Here is a 15,659-nt window from a genome sequence, read left to right on the forward strand (position 1 = left end):
GAAACTTCTTTATGAATAAACTAAATGTTTTTAAGATACAAAATTTGAGCTAAAGACTCAGCAGTTAAGACAACTTGTTGATCTTGCAGAGGACCCAGATTTGGTTTCCAGCACTCACAGGGGGACTAACAACCATCTGTAATTCCAGCTCTAAAGGATCCCATGCCCTCCTCCTGCCTCTGTGGGCACCAGCACACATGTGGTGCACATGCAGGCATGCAAACAAACACTCATAAAAAATAGAATACAAATAAATACAAAATTTTTACTTTTTCACAGAAAATTTCAGGTACCATGATTTTTTGCTGGTTCTACTGCTGCCCTCTATATTTTCAGTCAGGCACAAGAGTGTAATAACAAGAACAGTTAAAATTGTCCAAGATAAAGTACCTGAACACCAAACAAAAGACTAATGATCACAGGCTTTGAGGTTATATATTTATCAGGCACTTTTAAGAGAAATAAGGGCCAGGTAGTGGTGGTGCATGCCTTTAATCCCAGCACTTGGGAGGCAGAGGCAGGTGGATCTCCGTGAGTTTGAGGCCAGCCTGGTCTACAAGAGTTGGTTCCAGGAAAGACTCCAAAGCCACAGAGAAACCCTGTCTCAAAAAACAAAAACAAAACAAGAGAAATAAGGAGTCTACCTTTGCTTTTATTTAGTGGATACTTCCTACTTATCACCTTTCTGTTAAAATAGTCTTTATCCTTTAAGAGCAAAAATAATCAAATGCCTTGGAATAATTTAAAATTTTCCCCCTTCTTTTTCCAAATTAAAATGTTTTCTAATTCATCAAATTTAATTAAAATAAGCTATTTCTTATATTAACAAATAATAGTTTTATATTAATAAATAATAGGGTTTTATTTTTCAATTGTTTTCTTGGAGATGGTGAAAAATCAAGGTCCTGTGGCTTGGGAGTTGGTCTAAATAGGAACAAAGAAACAAATTTCACAAACTTAGAAGCTATGCCCCACAGATGTTTTCTTGTCATCCCCAGCTTGCCAAAGTAAACAGGGGATGATTAATTAGGATTAAAAGAATTTCTTGGTCAGTTATAAAAATAAGTATTGGAGGGCTGGAGAGATGGCTCAGAGTTTAAGAGCATTGCCTGCTCTTCCAAAGGTCCTGAGTTCAATTCCCAGCAACCACATGGTGGCTCACAACCACCTGTAATGGGGTCTGGTACCCTCTTCTGGCCTGCAGGCATACACACAGACAGAATATTGTATACATAATAAATAAATAAATATTTTTTAAAAAAGTATTGGAAATGCTGATTGTGCATTTTCAAATCAAGTAGACTGAGTTGCTTTCCTTCCAAGCATAAGTGTTCCCATAAATGCTGGTGAAAGTATCTGTGATAGTGTCTTGTGTGTAAATTAGTGACCACTGCTAACACAACTCCTACAGTTTTTAAAAACCTCTGAATTGGAAGGTTAGAATTCACACTTGTTAGAACCAAATAGTTGAGAAGGTAAACTTCCCTTGATCTTGAAAACAGGATGCTTCCTAATGACCTGAACTGCCCTGGTCCACTGCTGTTTTTCTTGCTCATCACTATTTATTGTCACTGTATATGATTCTTGTTCCAGAGAAAGCTAGTAAGAAATACATGACCTTCCTAAAGTAGCATAAAAGGTTTTGATATAAACTTTACCCTTAAGTAATCCATGTATTTTATCATATTGTACTAGAGTGTAATGTTTTTCTCACATAGATTTAAAGAGATTTCATTTTTCAGCATATTTTGTTCCCCAACTATGATTGAAGGACTTTGGAAGTAGCCATGGGCAGCCCTAAATTTGAATGCAGATACACACACACACACACAAACTAACACATTCAAAGTGTTAGATGACATAAATGTTGAGCACTTTTTGAAACAAATTGTTTTTCTCATCTACCTACAAAGGATAGATGGGCTAACTATATTGTACTTCTAATTTAGGGCTGGATCTACATTGAATTTAGCTCACTGAGTATGTTATGTTGCAGGGAAATCTCAAAGAATTTTTAAAAGTAATCAGAATGAATTAACTACAGACTGGGATGAATCAAATTCACTATTCTAGATCTTATTCATAATAGTAGAGAACTCTTCAGTGGTAAGTTGTAAACAGAAAAGTCATCAGTTTTAGCTCCTTCTACAAAGAATGTCCCAATAGCCAAGTGGTTAAAAGTGTGGAACATGCAGCCAGGTCACCTGGTTTGTTCATGTCACAACATATTAGTTATGTGTACTGGCAAGTTTTATGTAACTTGGCACACACAAGCATAATCAGAGAGATTGGAGCTTCAATGGAGAAGATGCCTCCATAAGACCATGTCATAGGCAAACCTGTAGGGCATTTTAATAAATGATTTAAGTGGGAAGGCCCAGCCCATGTGGTTGAGAACACTCTGTTCAACTTAATTTCTCTTGAAATAGGCTCATTACCCACTCTCTTGTTAGGGTTTCTGTTGCTGTGAAGAGACACCATGACCACGGCAACTCTTGTAAAAAAAAAAATTTAAATGAGTGGCATACAGTTTCAGAGGTTTAGTCTATTATCTTGGCAGGACATGGCAGCATGCAGGCAGACATAGTGCTGGGGAAGGAGGTGAGAGTTCTACATATTGATCTGGAAGCAAAAGGAAGTGGACTGAGACACTGGGCGTAGCTTCAGCATATGTGAGAACTTAAAGACCAGGCCCACAGTGACACACTTCCTCCAAGAAGGCTACACCTACTCCAACAAAACCACACCTCCTAATAGTGCCTCTCCCTGTGAGGTTATTGGGGCCAATTACATTCCCACCACCACATTCCACTCTTGTCACCATGAGCTTGTAACAGTGTCATGATGCAAAATGCATTTAGTCCAACTTTAAAAGTCCCCATAGTTTATCAGGGTCTCAATAATGTTTAAAAGTTCAAAGTCCTTTTTGAGATTCATGTAATCTCTTGCCTATAATCCTCTATAACATCAAAAAACAGATCACATATTCTAACATATAACGGCACAGGATATACATTACCATTCCAAAACATAGGAACAGAGCACAGTGAGGACATACTGAACCAAAGCAAGACCAAAAACCAGCTGGGCAAACTCCAAATTCTGTATCTTCGTACCTGGTGTCAAAATGTTCTTCAGATTTCCAATTCCTTTCAGCTTTGTTAACTGCAATACATTTTTTCCTCTTGGGCTGGTTCCACTCCCTGTTAGCAGCTTTCCTTGGCAGGAATCCCATGGCTTTGGCATCTTCATCACTGGTGTCTCCAAGGCAAACCAGGCTTCAATTTCAGATTCACACAGCGGCCTCTCTAGGCTTCCATTTAGGTATACCGCTGACACATGCCTGTCCTCAATGGCTTTCCTTAGTCATGAAGACAAATTCCATAGCCCTTTTCTTGTACCCTTAACTCTAGAACCCCTTGACCAGAGCTGCCAAATTCTCTGCTTACTGAGGCTGGAACATGACCCCCACATTGAATTATATCTTTTCCAGTTTTTGATTTTCAGTGGTTTCCTTCACTGCCTATGTTTGGCTGTCCTGAAACTAGAGCTGTAGACCAGGTTGGCCTCAAACTCAGAGATTCACCAGCCTCTGCCATCCAAGTGCTGGGATTAAAGGTGTTGCCACCACACTACACCCAGCTCTAAGCTTTTCTTTAGTTCCTTTTCACAGAAACTTAGAAACTTAGCTAGGTGAGATCTTGTCCTGAGGTCACCATTACCTCATTCTATTTCTTTATCTGTTTGCCTCCCTGAATACAGGACTTAGATCCATTCCCGTTCCTGGTGCCCCTTTTCTCCTCAGATTATACATTTTTTATTTTCCATGCTCAACCTACTCCTTTTCATCATAAATCTATATAAGAATGACCAGTTTAATAACCACACAACAGTGTCAATACTAGGCTGTTTTGAGATTTCCCCTGCCAACATAATTAGTCTGAATCTCTTCACTTTAGCCTTAGGCATACTCTTCGGACAAGGGCAAAAGGCAGCTACTTCCTTCACCAAAATAACTACAAGAACAATCTCTGGGGAACATACTAAAATTCTTTTCATCTGAAACCTCTTGAGGCAGCCCCTCGTATTTCAAATGTTCCACGCTCCTACTAGTATTTCCCATTTAGCAGTCCTTAAAGCATTCCACTGCTTATCTAGTCCAAAGTATCAAAGTCCAAATTCCTCCTATCATAAACATGGTTAGGCCTATCACAGTGATACCCCAGTTGTTACCCTGGAACCAACTTGTCTTTGTTAAGGTTTCTATTGCTGTGAAGAGACACCATGACCACGGTAACTCTTATGAAGGAAGACATCTAATTGTTGACTTACAGTTTCAGAGGGTTAGTCATTATCATCATTGTGAGACATGGCAGCATGCAGGTAGACATGATGCTGGAGAAAGAGCTTAGAATGAAGAAGGAGCTACATCTTGATCTGCAGGCAACAGGAAGTGGTCTGAGATACATTGTGAGGCTTGAGCATAGATGAAATCTCAAAGCCCACCTCACAGTCATACGCTTCTTCCAAAAGGCCATACCATCAATAAAGCCACACCTTCTAATAGTGCCACTCTCTATGAACTTATTAGGGCCAGTTACATTCAAACCACCACACCCACTCAGATAAATTTTTTTATTATTTAAAAGGTTAGGTTATCTGTAAAAAATAAAATAATTCTGTCTTCTAAGTCAAAAGTCCAAGCACAGTACTCTGTTCCTACATGACAGTGTGTGGACAGTAGGCACCATTAGACTTGAATAGCTAGCAGAAACCATATTTCTACATACTTTAGAGTGCTCTACCTTTTCTGTGTTCTCTTTATCCCTCTTAATGTTGCCACCTCTCTCCTGAACTGATATTATACAAACTTCAAATCAATAAGCTCATATTTCAGAGTAGGTACAAATTTAACATTTTATCTGAGTGATATTTTAGCTATTAAATGTGTTTTTGAAGTACTGGGTATGTCACTCAGAGATAGAACTTTTGCCTGGTATACACAGGCTCAGGATCCATTCTATGCCATTGTGGGGTCAAGTATGTATGTATACTACTACAGTCTCCATTTTGTTCATTTTAGAAGAAGAAATACAGTAGATTGGGAATAGAAAGCAATAATATGCATGTTAATAGTAATTTGTTCATTTAGCCGGATTCTTTTCTGTGTGTTTTTAGATATGTAAGATATCTGAATTTTCAGTTTTACATTTCATCACTCTATCTGATGCAGAATTTGAGGGAATTTATGAGAGCATAAGGCTTTGTATTAGAAGACAAACATGCATTTGGTCAAAAGCATAGATCAATTTAATGTTTTACCAAAAATATATTTTCATTTATTAATTCAAAATATCAGAAATATAAAATATTTAACCCATGAGAAGAAGACATGGTATTTGTGCTGTGACTTAGGACAGTTATCAGTGAATGGACAGTCAAAATATTATCTGATAATTTATATCAATGTTAACATACTTTATTCATCACACCACTAATAAAATTAGTTTTATTGGTCTTATTTTTGATTATTTATATGCATCTTGATTTTCAAGTCACTCAAAATTTATAAAATATATATTAAAACTACTCATAAATTAAAAATGAGAAACTAGGGCTAGAGAGATGACTTAGCTATTGAGAGCACAGTGCTGGTTCCTAGCACCTATGTGGTACATAACCCCTTTTAACTCCAATTCCAAGGGGTCCAGCACCCTTCTCTGACCTCTGAAGGCACCAGACATGCAGATGGTACACAGATGTACATGCAGGAAAAATACTCATATACATAAAGTAAAATGAATCTTTTTTAAAAATCAAACTATTTTTTAAATTTCTTGCATTCACTGGTGATACCACAAGGAAGAATTTAAAGACCAAACTGTTTTTACATTTTTAAACTGGTGTTTATCATGTATTTTCTGAATGTGATTTGTAGCTTTAGTAAAATAATATCACTTGTGGGTCTTGTTCCATCTCTCCTGTCCATCTACTCTGAAAGGACTCTGATATGCTGCCTGTTTAAACTGTGGCCTTCATCAGAATGGAAAATAACTTCTTGACCACCATGTGGCCCTCAGAATACCGTGAATCTGTTGAGTCAATGCTAAGTAAATGCAATTTTAAAAGCAAGCAGCCAGACCAGACTGGGTGAAGAGGGCTAGAATGCCAGTGTCTGTAGCAGTTTACTTCTAAAAATGGAAGCGAGAAGGGGGTGACTAAAACATTCTTCATATAAAACATGTTTAATATAAGAAACTATATGTAGTGGCGCACGCCTTTAATCCTAGCACTTGGGAGGCAGAGGCAGGCGGATCTCTGTGAGTTGGAGGCCAGCCTGGTCTACAAGAGCTAGTTCCAGGACAGGAACCAAAGCTACAGAGAAACTCTGTCTCAAAAAAAAAAAAAAAAAAAGAAAGAAAGAAATACTTTGAGAAATTAAAACCATTTAACTTCTCACCAGTTGCCTAGAAAGTGCTTATCAAATTTGAACACAGGTTCAAATTTGCCCTAGTTGCCACAAAAATCAAAAGCTCCTGTTTTGTTTCTGATTCACCTAGAAGTGTTAAAGAGAGGGGAAATACCTGTACCTGCCCCTGTGCTGTCTTCCCTGCTGCCTCTTAGTTCTTTCTGAGGTGTGATACTTGCCGTTCAGCAGCACCTGCTGCTTTGTGCTGTGTGTCTCTCTGCTCCTCCACAACTGATAAAGACACATGAAGAGTAGAAAACCTGCCTAAGTGCCCATGCATCGGAACTGTTTATCGCATTTTTTGTTATATATCGCTTCATTACAGGCAGTAAGCAGCAGGAATGGTAGGTGCATTGGGAACTGTGCCAGTAATTATATGTACGCAGACTATTTGAAAAGGGAGTGAATTAGAGCAGAATCCCAAAACATTATACCTTCTTTCATCTTAGGCATTTCCAAAATTGCATATAAATATATAACCATCCATTCATTCCATACATACTGCAGACTTCCTACAAAGAGTGTGTGCATACCTGATAGCATATGTGTATATATGTGTATAACTAGTTTGTTGCTGGTTTCTATTCCTTGCTATTTGGCTCATAGCATTATTGAATAAATCATTTAAAGGTGACTGACCCTTTTGAGTTATCTTAATTACATGAATTATAATTGCATTGTTTGAGCAGGTTACTTAACTACTGATGGTTTTGATTCTCTAATCTTTTCAATTAGGGAGTTCAATTTCCCTCAAAGATTTGCTCTGTGGAATCGGCAGGATTTGAAATCTGGCAGAATGTTAAGTGTTTGGGTGGATTCCTCTACATTAACAGAAGCTGAGAGTGGAAACCAAGTTTAGGGTATTGATGGGTATGGTGTTAGGCAAGGTAGTGGATTAAGCTGTAAATGTGTGTAGGGCAGATAGCTGAGGAACTGGAATGCTAGTGAAGGTTTTTGAGTGATAAAATTATCAGCGTAATTTGAAAATTAGAGTGCAAAATGGCCTATAATTGGTTAAGCTTAGGTAAAACAGTTTCCATTGAAAACACCCTAGTTAAAGAGAATATAATGCTGTAAATATCAAGTAGTTCTTTCTTCGCTCATCTCAAATATGAAGGGGTGTTTTTCCCTTCAGGTTGTTCAACATAGACATGATCTATGTACGTGAAGAAAAGTATATAAAAGGGACACACAGTTAAAAAAAATCTTATTTGAATCAGTAATAGTGTCAGCAAGGCTAAACTCCAATAGATAATGAGTATAAAAAGTGCCACATGTAGAACAAAATGACAAGGCAAGAGTCTAACCGTGATTGGAAAACATGCACTAATGCTTAGCTCTGAGAAAACTCACCAGGTTTGCCTCGGTATTTTCAAGCTGGGATATATCCAAAGTACATGAACTGGCTGAAAAAAATCCTTGCTCACTGTCTATGATACCTAAACTTGCCATTTGCACTGTGCACTTGGGGCATAGAAATAAATAAGATATCTTACACCTTTTACAGGATTGGGATAAAATACTAGGAACTGAGAAAATAGCACAAAGACAATACAGATGTGAAACTGTACATTACCCTAATGCAGGTAGGAGGCAAATAAAGTGATGAGGGGTTGGGGTGAAAGGTAGAGACAGCTGAGCTAGATGTGCTGAGGTAGTGATGGTGACAAAAACTGGTGGCACTGGCAGAGAGCTCCTTAGGGGCATCACTTGACATTCTGAATGACCTGACCATTACTCTGTGCGTCATCTGAAAGTGATGAGAAGGAGAAGTTAGGATATCATGTTCATTTTAGAAAATTATTCCCACTGTGGTATGGAAGACGTGGTGGGTACCTTCACAATACTGTGCACTAAGAATCAGGAAGAGAGATATCCAGGAGTACATTCAAGAATATGATGAAAGAGTTCTCATTGAATTGCAGTCTTTACCAAAATGAACTTCATGACAAAATCCTGAGTGATGCGCAGTGCCTCTCTGTCCATGATGCGGAGTTCTGCTCTTGCTCGTACTCATCGCACAGAGACCGTGCTCCTTACAAGCCGTCCTTAAACGTGGGCTTCTGGGTTCCTGGAGGTTATTGTGTCTTTCTTTGAATCTCTATCATAACTATTCATTTAGTTCCTCTCCATCTGAAGACATAATGGGTGGTAAAGGTGTTGTCAACCTCAGAGTATCATGCCCTTTTCTGTGTAGAGGGTTTTATTCTGTCCATTGTGTTCTCTGCTAGTCAGATAAGCCTGTTATCGCCTCTTGCTGTATGTAGTTTAGAGTCCTGCTATAGTATTTTTGGAAGGTTTTCATGTCATAAGATATCAGTACTTAGAGTTTATACTATCTTCTTTTTACAAATTCTATGTGGAGGAACTGATGCCCATATGAACATACAGAGACTGTGACAATATGCATAAAACCTGTACAAGTTAAAGCCAGATGAAATCCCAATAAAGAGAAGGGGAAGTGCACATAAAGTCCCACCTCTAGACAACAAGGGATTTGCAATGTTGAGCATGCCAGGAGAGGGAAAATCAGTTTTCTTCAGTGGGGTGATACCAGGTATAATACCAACCATACTCAGTGCCTGGTCACATGCTCAGGAGGAGCTGGTCAACACAGAATCAACTCCATGTGCTTTTGTGCTTGCTTTGTTACAGTTTTTTGTTTTTTTCTAAGAAAGAACATGAAGTTGGCATGTAGTCAGGGTAGATCTAGAAAGAGTTTGAGGAGGGGAAAGAATATGATCAAAATATATTGTGTGAAATTCTCAAAGATAAAAATATTAAAAATAAAAAACAGTAGGTTATTGCCCTGACAACCATCCCTATACTAACATATTTGTAGTATAAAAAATGAAGCTGTGGCACCAGAAATGGCTCAGAGTGCACTACCATTGCAGAGGACCCGGGTTCAGTTCCCTTCACCTTCATGGTGGCTCACAACCATCTGTAACTGTTTTCAAGGAATCCGATGCCTTCTTCTGACTTCTAAAGCATGCTCGTGGCTCACATATATACATGTAGGCAAAACATTTTCTCATACAAAAAATTGTCTTTTTGAAAACTGAAGCTGTGTACAGTTATTTGTACAATTAATATACAACTCTAAATTGAGTGTCTTCATTGTAATCTGTAAATATCACACATAAAGAAATTTAAAGGAAAGGAGTATAGAATTGTTTTTATTTCTTCTATTTAGACATATGTTAGTGAGATATATAGAGCTGAATTATATAATTCAATGCATTTTACGGTTATCAGCAGATATGCAAATCCCACTCTAGTGAGGATACAGAATAATCAGCCCAGAAAACCTCTTCATTGTACCTTCTAATAAATGTGCAGCCCTCCCTAGCAACTAGTGTCCTCCTGTCCTCATTTATCAACATAGAAGAGCTTTACAGGCAGTGGGTTTTGTTTCCTGCGTTGTTTGTTTTGACAATCAGACTTTTTAAGTTTTAATAAGATGAAGTAAAATAAGGGAACTGAAGAGCTGGAATTGAATTGTAAAGTATGGTAAGACTGCTAACTGAAAGTTATAGTCAACTTTAAATTGTTTACTGAAATAACATTAGAAAGGAGGGAACCTGGAGAAAGGTCCATCTCACCCATGGCCAAGAAAGTCAGCTGGATCAGCAGAGTCATAGGGCTCATTCGCTGTCAAGAACTATTAGTTAGCAAGAAGCCCCTCTAATGTATGGACTTGAAGGGATTTGTGGGGCTAGAAGTGGGAAAGCACTTAGAGTGGAAGGAGGTCTCTCGTTCTACATAGGTGACCTCAGACATCCCTTTAAAAGATCTGCTCAGTAAAAAGACCCCCAGTAAAGGGGCCTGCACCGAGAATGCAGATATGTATGAGATGGGGCTAATACAGAAAATGGTAAACTAATAACATTTTTTTAATTTATCTTAATACCTTTATTGGCTTATAGTTTGTGTTTATATACCAGTCATTTCTCTAGAGATTGTGGTGTCTGGCTGACTGCAGTTTACGCAGAGTTGATACAGTACGACTTGGTGGGAAATGTACGACTTTTGTAGGAGTGCTCATTTCGCTGACCTTCTGTGGCTTGCAATGTTGTTAATATTTTCCAACTACACTTGCAATAGCCCCGCAATGTATGTGATGTTAGTGTTCACAGCTGTCTAGTGAACATACTAGAGAGCCGCAGCGAGTCTTCTCAGTGTTGGCCGCGGCTGCTGCTCTTGGCTGTGTCTGATAATTCAGGGCTGCCTTGTCGTGGCCCATGGCAGTTTGCCTGTTGTCGCTCACTGTGGTTCTCTGGTTTTCCTTCAAGTCCTTTCGGTTACTTCAGTGAGTGTTCTCATGTGCAGCGTTTTAAGTTGCTCTTTATTTTGTTTTATCTATTTACCTTGAGTATTTTCCTTTTAAGCCCTTGAGATGATTGTAATTACATTAGTACCCTTATCGGTCAAGTTCAATATCTAGATAATTTTTGTTCTGTTTCTTTTTATTTGTTTCTCAATCATGAAAAACAAATACTGAATTTTCTGCTTTAGGTATCATTGTTGATTGTATACTTGGCATTGATAGACATAAATTATAGTCTTGCTTTTATTATTTTTCTTTAAAGAGCTTGGCCTTTATTCCAGAGCCATAAATACCTAATGGGTCTTCTTTCTGTCTTTTTTTGATTTTATTCTTTATTAATGTGTATCTGGTTTAAAGGTTTTTGTTTTGTTTTGAGTTTTTTCAAGACAGGGTCTCTCTGTGTAACTTTGAAGCCTGTCCTGCAACTCACTTTGTAGACCTGGCTGCCCTTGAACTCACAGAGTGCTGGGATTAAAGGCTTACACCACCACCCAGCATGGTTTAAATTTTTTAAAACTTAGTCCAAGAACATAGCTTTGTAGATCTAACTAACTACAAATCTGGAACAAACTCCCAAGTTTCTGAGCCATCGGTCCTCTTTGTAAGGACTAGTAATACACTTTGGGTGCTGTATGAACTCACTAAATGAGCAGTAGAGTAACCTTTTCCTGTTTGCGTGGAGAAATAGTGTTTAGACTTAGACTCAAACTTTTACAATGTTACTGTTTCTTTCTTTGAAAACCATGGTGTGAATAGAAACTCTTGGCAATGTATTCTCTACTTTACCAACTTTAAATCATTTTTAAAGTTTATGCACTTTCTAAACTTTTCTAACATAAAAACCCCTACTCTGGGAAGTAGGTTTTTTTAAAATTATTATGAAATTTGAGGATGCAGAGATCGTGAAAGCACACAAAAGGAATAATCACATGAAAATTTTCTCAAATTCAAGTCTCACCTACTTCTTAGAGAAGACAGGAGAGTCTGTCGTGGCTCAAAAGGAAGAGGACCCAACCCTGAAGTTCCTTAGCTAGGAAAGCTATTATCAGAGGCAAAGTCAAGATACAGAGGTGTGTTACCTTCTGTGTATCCTCATCGAGACTTCTAGAAAGTGACATATGTCAGGATGAAGTGAATCAAGAAAATGAATACCTTATCTCTGTTCATAAAAAGAAAAAGGAAGGAAGGAAGGAAGAAAGAGAAGGAGGAAGGAAGAAAGGAAGGAAGGAAGGAAGGAAGGAAGGAAGGAAGGAAGGAAGGAAGGAAGGAAGGAAGGAAGGAAGGAAGGAAGGGGAGAACCAAAATCACTTAGATAATAGTGAAGAGTATCGGGGAAGCAGGGTTCTAAGGAGCTCTTCAGACAAAGGAAGTGAGGACTTAAAGAGAGATAGCTTTTTAACGTGACTTTGCTGATGTAGAAAACAAGAAATGTAAAAAAGAAATAATAAGGCAAAAAAAATCAATAAAAAGAAACACATGAAAATGTGCTTTTTATCATATTAAAAAAATCTCAGTTTTTCTGGGAGATATAAGGATTCATACTTAATTTACAAACGTAAGGTTTAAAAAATATACCAGTGCTGTAGGCAAGAGCTTGCTCTATAGAAATGATTACATGTCGTACAGTTATAAGATACATTTGCATTTTGTTTTAATTCTGGGGAAACACACTGGGCATATTTAAAGATGGACACGTTAGGTGATGGAGACAGGGATATCTGCCAGTACTGACAGGCAGAGTCAAACTGGGCAGCCCTCCGCACATTTTCAGGGTTCACTGTACACCTCATGCAGAGCTAGGAGCATCCTTTGAAATCAGATACAGACTGGCATTTTCCTTTGCCAGTGACGGGTGGAACTGTGCTGCTGATATGGATCACTGGCTCAATCTGAAGCTCTTGCTGGATGACAGATGTGTCAACCTAATTTGAAGAGTCGAACTGCAAAATCTGTAGACTGAAATGCTTTTTCTTTGTGGACTACATAGTATTAAATAGAATTTATATAAATGGTCATATCTTCTCTTTAGCTAATAAGTGTTTAATCTCAATTATTTTAGTTATAAGTTTTTTTAATGTTCATCTTTCTTTGTAAACATGGAGACAACTCTTAAATTTTTATTTTTTGTTAGTTGGTGTTTGACTTCAGGATGGTAATGGTAGAAATTTTTTAAAAATACATTTCACTGTATTAACATCAGATTCAAATAAACTCATGTTTCAAATCTTTCTTAACTCTTTATAGAATTTTGTGGTAGGAATAAGGAGGAATGATGAAATCTAAAATCTGATCTCTTCACATAGCCATGGAAGTAACCATCTGTGAAGTTGACAAAAATTTCTAAGAGCAGATAAAGTTTAATTGAGTAGCTGGTCTTTCCAGAACTGCTGTTTATATTCCAAATCTAAATGAATCAGGATGCCCAAAATCCTTTAGTAGCTCAGACATTCTGCCCAAGCAACACACTTAACAATCACTTTGCTTCCTAATGTTTTAGCTCATTCTCCCAACAGAAGTGGCTGGAGTGGAACAGCCTGACTTCAGCTTCATTGTGAAAATTAAATGGACCAAGAACTTATAATATAAAGGCATGTTAGGTAGTAGGAACCCAATAAGTGCTATTTTTCCTTCTCCAGAGATTCTCTTCTTCATGATGAGAAACAGTTCTAAATTCATGAAGCATGCACTGTTAGCTTTCTGTCTCTATAGCAAAATACTTGAGAGAAACAACTTTCAAAGAGATAAGATTGGTTTTGGTTCATAGATTTGGAACTTTCGGTCTGTGGTTACTTGATTCTGCTGCCTTTGGGCCTGTGATGGGGTTGAACATCAATGGCAGAAAACATGCAGCAGAGGAAATAGCAAAAGAGAACGAGAAGGACAGGAATTAAATATTCTGCCAGCCCACTTACTGCCAGCTAGCCCCAATCAGAAGTGTGCCTTATCAGACAAGGCGTTTCTCCGTGCAATCAGGCTGGTAAGCCACACACCATCCACCAAATCTATTTCATGCCTGCTTCCTCTTCTCCTTAAAGAGAAGTGAAAAACTTATCTGTTTGAATTTTAAATATATATTTTTATCCATTGCTTATCTGAAGCAACACAATTGGACTTCTGCGGACAAAGTGAGAATAGTTCTATTTCCTGCTTTAGGAAAGAAGAAGAGGCAAAAGTAGCAGTGCTAGGCTCCATCTCAGTCACCTGGAATTTCTACTGCCTTGCTCCACCTTCATGTAGAAATGGTTAATTGTTCATCAAAATTGTTGGCTTCCTGGTTACAGTCCAGTCAAAACAATGGTTTATAGTAGTGATGACCACACATATGCATTGCCTCTGCATCAAAGCTGAGAAAAAATTCTAAGAAAATTTTCTTTTTAAAATCATTTTAATTGAGTTCATTTGATTTCTACCTAAAACCTCATTTAACCCAAGAAATTATAAATGATGGAAAAATGCCTACATTGGGGTTTTGATCAATTTTTTTTCTGAATGTATTATGTTTTATTTACTAAACAGCTTTGAAACTTTGAGTATATTTTACAAGCCGCGGTGAATCAGCATCTGAGTCTCTTGTTTACCTATTCCTACATCCAAGCCTCTACTTTGCTTTGCAAAGAAGAAATATTTATTTGAGTAAATGTCTAAGATTATTAAATAAATCATATTTTATGATATTTAGATGATATCCTGAAATACACAAAACCATTCATGCATACATAAAAATGTCAAATAAATCATACATAATAACATGTATATATGTTTAAATACAGATGTGTATATAATAAAAAATATCTCCTAGCCTTCCAGTCATTAATATACTCATTAATATCTACTTTGTTTTGTTGGATTCTTTTCTACTTAGCTTTCATCTTATTCATATACATATACAAACAGGAATTTTTATTTTAACAATGCAGTCCAAATTCTATAGATTTTCCATTTCCTCATTTTCTCTCTAGAAATCGACATTGAACGCTGTGTACGAGAGTCAGTCAATCTGTTTTGTTGGACTCCTAAAAGTGCTACGTACAGACAGCATGCTCAGCCTCCAAAACCAGCTTCTGAGAGCAGCGGCGTCCGGAGCTCAGCACCTTACTTCTCTGTGGATTGTACAGATCCTCCAAAGACAGACCTGGTATGTACTAGCAGATATCAGTTATAAATCCTAAAGGGTGGGTTGTTGGTGTGTCCTGGTATCATTAGTGTTCATAATAGTGCCACTTATGTTCTTTAAGGTGGCTATTTCCTCATGTATGACTGTGTCCACATGGTTATTTCAGAAGACCTCTGTCTCCTTTCATGTTACAGTGAGGAAGGTTTGGGCATAGTCCTCTAATGACAAGCTTTATTTTATTTTCCACATAAGCATACTAACTAGTAACACACCAACTTGTCATATGATATCACAGAAGCAAAGGGAAAATATTTAATACAGCATTGTTAAGGGTTGTTGCTGTAATAGGAACTTATTTGTACATAACAAAGGAAACAAGGTTTGGAACACTATCCCATTATACTTTTCAGTATTGGCCTTCTTATTAAATACACTTACAATTCATTCAAGCTAGCTATTTACAACTTATATGTTCCAAATATTCCAGTCTTACATTATCTTAATTTATTTTCATGCAATTAAATTTTAGGTAATACATATGCATTGTTTTAGTTAATTTAATGGGATAGACTTTAAAATATGAAAAAGGGGTGTTTTCACGTTTCCAGTTGCAGCCAAACTGTATTTATTAATAAGGAACCTGGGTGATAAAGAGTTGACAGCTTCATGGGTATATGTGAAAAAGGTTGTAAGAAGTTACTAAATGATCTTGAGAAATAAGAATAAGAACCTGTATGAGGAAATAA

The 15,659-nt window shown here is 37.4% G+C and overlaps 1 protein-coding gene across 3 annotated transcripts in view; it reads left to right on the forward strand.

The window, feature by feature from the left end:
• Tbck (TBC1 domain containing kinase) overlaps positions 1-15,659 on the forward strand; it is a 136,240-nt gene that overhangs the window by 74,446 nt on the left and 46,135 nt on the right. For all 3 annotated transcript variants that reach the window (XM_057793406.1, XM_057793405.1, XM_057793407.1), the window contains exon 23: positions 14,759-14,934. In XM_057793406.1, the coding sequence (XP_057649389.1) occupies positions 14,759-14,934 (176 nt within the window). The remainder of the gene's footprint in view (positions 1-14,758; positions 14,935-15,659) is intronic.

This window comes from Chionomys nivalis, chromosome 18 (assembly GCF_950005125.1).
Source record: "Chionomys nivalis chromosome 18, mChiNiv1.1, whole genome shotgun sequence".
NCBI lineage: Eukaryota > Metazoa > Chordata > Mammalia > Rodentia > Cricetidae > Chionomys > Chionomys nivalis.